Consider the following 3512-nt stretch of genomic DNA (forward strand, 5'->3'; position numbering starts at 1 on the left):
ATATTGGTTTTTTTTTTTTTTTTTTTTTATTCATTGGACCCTCCTTTTGACCTTTCATTTGGCCTGGGTTCAATCAGACAATGCCACATCCATGCCTTTATATCCTTCATCAGGAGAACCGCAGAAATGTTGTTGTGACAAGGTACGATCTATCCTGTCTTGGGAGAAGCTTTATGTTCCAGCACTTTCTGCGGGGGAGGACAACTGGCAGGCAAATCTCCTCTGCAGACAGTGTCATGACCTGGGGGAATGGTCTTTCCATCAGGAAGTATAATTTAAGAAAGGTCTCTGTTGGGGTGACAAGCTGTGGATCTCTTGGCATCTTAGTTTTAACAAAAAGCTGGATGGATTTGTCTCCAGAGCAAGGGAGCCAACTAAGGAAGCATTGGTAGTACCATGGTATCCGTATGCCCTGATCTATGGCTTTCCTTTTGTGGACTACTCAGATCAAAAACGAGTGACTTAAGTCATTTTTTATAGCTCTAAAATGGCATTGCAGAGTGTGGTTCGCCAGCCTTTTTTTTTCTTTTTCTGGTTAGCAGTTATCCTGTGGCCTCTACCTGTTTGGTCAATGGAATAACAGATTGGCTAAACCTTCCACCTTTTTTGATCACTAGCTCAGAGGTCATTGTCTGACCATGCTAAAACTTTTAAATCTACAGTACTTCATTTTAGTCATATTGCACAAGAAAGGCTTCTTATTGCTGGTGTGATCATTTGGTGGTTTCCCCACGTGCCAGGACATATCCTTGATGTTATCCTTTAAGGTACCCTTCCTTGCAGCAAATCACTTCAGCTAGAAGGGTTTCATTGTTATCATAGTACATTGAACTGTATGGAGACCCATTAGATTTTATATCTGTCTAAAAACAAGGACATCCTTTTTGCCCCCAAGGTGTTTTCTGCTTTTCACCTTAACGAGGTTATTGTGTTACCTTTGTTTCGCCCAGCTCTGGTTGACCCCCAGTAGATCTCTCCACACTGGACATGGTGGAAGCCAGTTAGCGCACTTTCTTTTCAGCAAATGGAATCCTTGTTTATTATTGCAAGATGTCCTAAATGAAGTTCTCTGACTTCCAGGTTCACTATTTCTAAGTGGATTGAACAGGTTGTTGTGCAGGCCTATGAGTTGCGTACTTGGGTGCTTCTTTTTCCTGTTAAAGCCCTTTCCACTAGTGCCGTGCATACCTTGGGTTGTTCAGAATCCGGCCTCTGTTATTCTGATCTTGAAGGCTTCGATTTGGGTTTCTGCTCTTCGGCCAAAAAGTTCTAGAAGTGGCTGTTTGCTTAACATGATAAAGCTGTGTCTCTCGACGATTAAAAAAAATAGGATTTTTATACTTGCCCTAAAATATTACTCTTGGAGTCTTTTGAAAGGGTATGGCTCCCTCCCCTACTTTTTTTTTTGGGACTGCTTGCTACAGTTGAACAGGTGCGAGGAGTTATATCCTTTAGCAGCAGACCTTCAGTTTCTTGTGCCTATTCTCCATTTCCTGTAGGCAAGCGGTATAACCATATGTTGCTTAATATCAAGCAGTGTCCCTCAGTGGACTTTGAGGAAAGAATTTTACTGTGAGGTACAATATCCAATTTTATTTAGTTTATTGTAATCTTAAACAAGCAAATGCTAGATCCATCAGCTTTTTATTGTTTCTCGGTTGCGGATTGCAATACTTAAAATAATTTTTTTTTAAATGAAATTTGAATCGAAGCACCTTTAGCTAGAATATATATACTGTATATATATTTCTTATGTATTTTTTTTTGCATTTACTGACGATCCATTGCATTTGCTTACAATTGCAGGAGTTTGCTGGTGAAGACACTTCAGACCTGTTTCTGGAAGAAAGGGAAACAGCCCTTAGGCAAGCCCAGGAAGAAAAACACAAACTTCAGATGTCCGTTCCCGGCATACTTAATCCACACGAGATTCCTGAAGAAATGTGTGATTAGTTTTTAGGAACCAAGTTAATATGTTACTTTCCCTCCTCCCACTGAACATCTACTTTGTTCAGGAAAACATCACTTTGATTATTGTTGACCAAAATGATGCCAATTTGTAAATTATTGACACCTAGTGGCCCTTTTTTCTTATTATGCGTTTTTGTATAAGAAATTTTCTGTGAAATATCCTTCCATTGTTTAAAGCTTTGGTCATCTTTAGGTTTGCATGACATTTAAAATAAGTTTGTTTTTTTTTGGTTTTTTTTTCCCCGTTACATACGCCCACCATTTTTTGTTTTGTGGGGACAAGGAACATTTGAAACTAGAAAATGTACATCTTCACATTTGTTGTTCCAAATAGATTTCCTTCTCCCCATCTAGAATTTTCATAATTTCATTCTTTTATAAGTTCAGCCTTCCTTCTAGTGGATCATTCAGACTAGAACGGATTGGAATGACAAATCGACTTATGAAGACAAATCTGGCACAGCTGCATTCTCTGAACAATGCACCAGTTTATTTTGGGTTGAGGTGAGCTAGATGACATACATACTGCAGGTTGGATAGACTTTTGCAGCAAGATCATGTGCATATCATCCCATTGTAAAGCAACTTCAGAAAGTATGGGAACACAGTACAGTTAGTTATTTTTACACTTTTTTTTGTTTTGTGTGTGTGCTGTCGCTTTGTCGACAACAGCTTTTTGTTTTCCTCAATGAGGAGCGTTGCTCATTTGTGAGCTTTCATTAACGAGAAGTGAAATGGTTAAAAATATTTATCCTGTTAGAATAGGCTTGCATCTTTTTAACAACTCATAAAATTCTGGCTTTTGAGATGACTTGTACTAATTTACATTGTTTACCATGCTGTAGTGCTTTAAGAACACTACTACTTAAAAAAAGGCAAAATAAACTTGGTTTACATTTATATCCGTGTCTGCTTTATGTAATCTATACCCTACAATGGCAACCACATATCTCAGGTTTTCACAGCTGCTGTGTGCTTTAAATCTTTACAAATGTCCAAAATGCCTGCAAATCCAAGTTTGATTTTATGGTGACTCACTCAACCCATTAGGGGTCTATGGTTCACCTCAAATCCTGGGAAATCATTCCTGACAAGTATTAAAGAAAAAAGCTAAAATTTCATGTGTGCATTGTTTTGAAAGTTAACATCTTTTGAGTTTAGTTAGTACATTTACCTCAAATCTCCCTTGAGGCAGAGTATAGAGTGTCAGCTGCGATGATGAAATTGGGTGTGCAGTGGGAGTGCTAGCTCTTGTCAGCTGCAGAGGAAGGTAGTTGGCCTTACAGGGATGGGCATCATTGGACCTGTAGGTTTCAGAAAGTGTTACCAGTGTGGTAGGTTGTTGAGAATTCATTTTCAGATTCTTTGGTAGTGTTCTACATGTGTTTGTCTCTGGTTAAAGCTGCTCTTTACAGTTTATTGACCATACAGGGTTGAAGGCAAGGGTTAGATAGAACCTCTGTCCGGTTTTTACTGCTGTCTGGGGCCTTATTGGGGTGATATCCCCTCCCTGACAATATTACACCCTGACAGGAAGTGAG

General features: G+C 39.0%; 1 protein-coding gene across 1 annotated transcript in view; it reads left to right on the top strand.

Moving 5' to 3' along the window:
- Window positions 1-2864, top strand: part of XPO1 (exportin 1) — a 49862-nt gene extending 46998 nt beyond the window's left edge. Inside the window, exon 25 of the mRNA XM_018555911.1 lies at window positions 1807-2864. Within this exon, the coding sequence (XP_018411413.1) occupies window positions 1807-1953 (147 nt within the window). The 3' untranslated portion in view covers window positions 1954-2864. The remainder of the gene's footprint in view (window positions 1-1806) is intronic.
- Window positions 2865-3512: the final 648 nt, after the last annotated feature.

Source organism: Nanorana parkeri, unplaced genomic scaffold (assembly GCF_000935625.1).
Source record: "Nanorana parkeri isolate BGI_ZX_2015 unplaced genomic scaffold, ASM93562v1 scaffold11, whole genome shotgun sequence".
NCBI lineage: Eukaryota > Metazoa > Chordata > Amphibia > Anura > Dicroglossidae > Nanorana > Nanorana parkeri.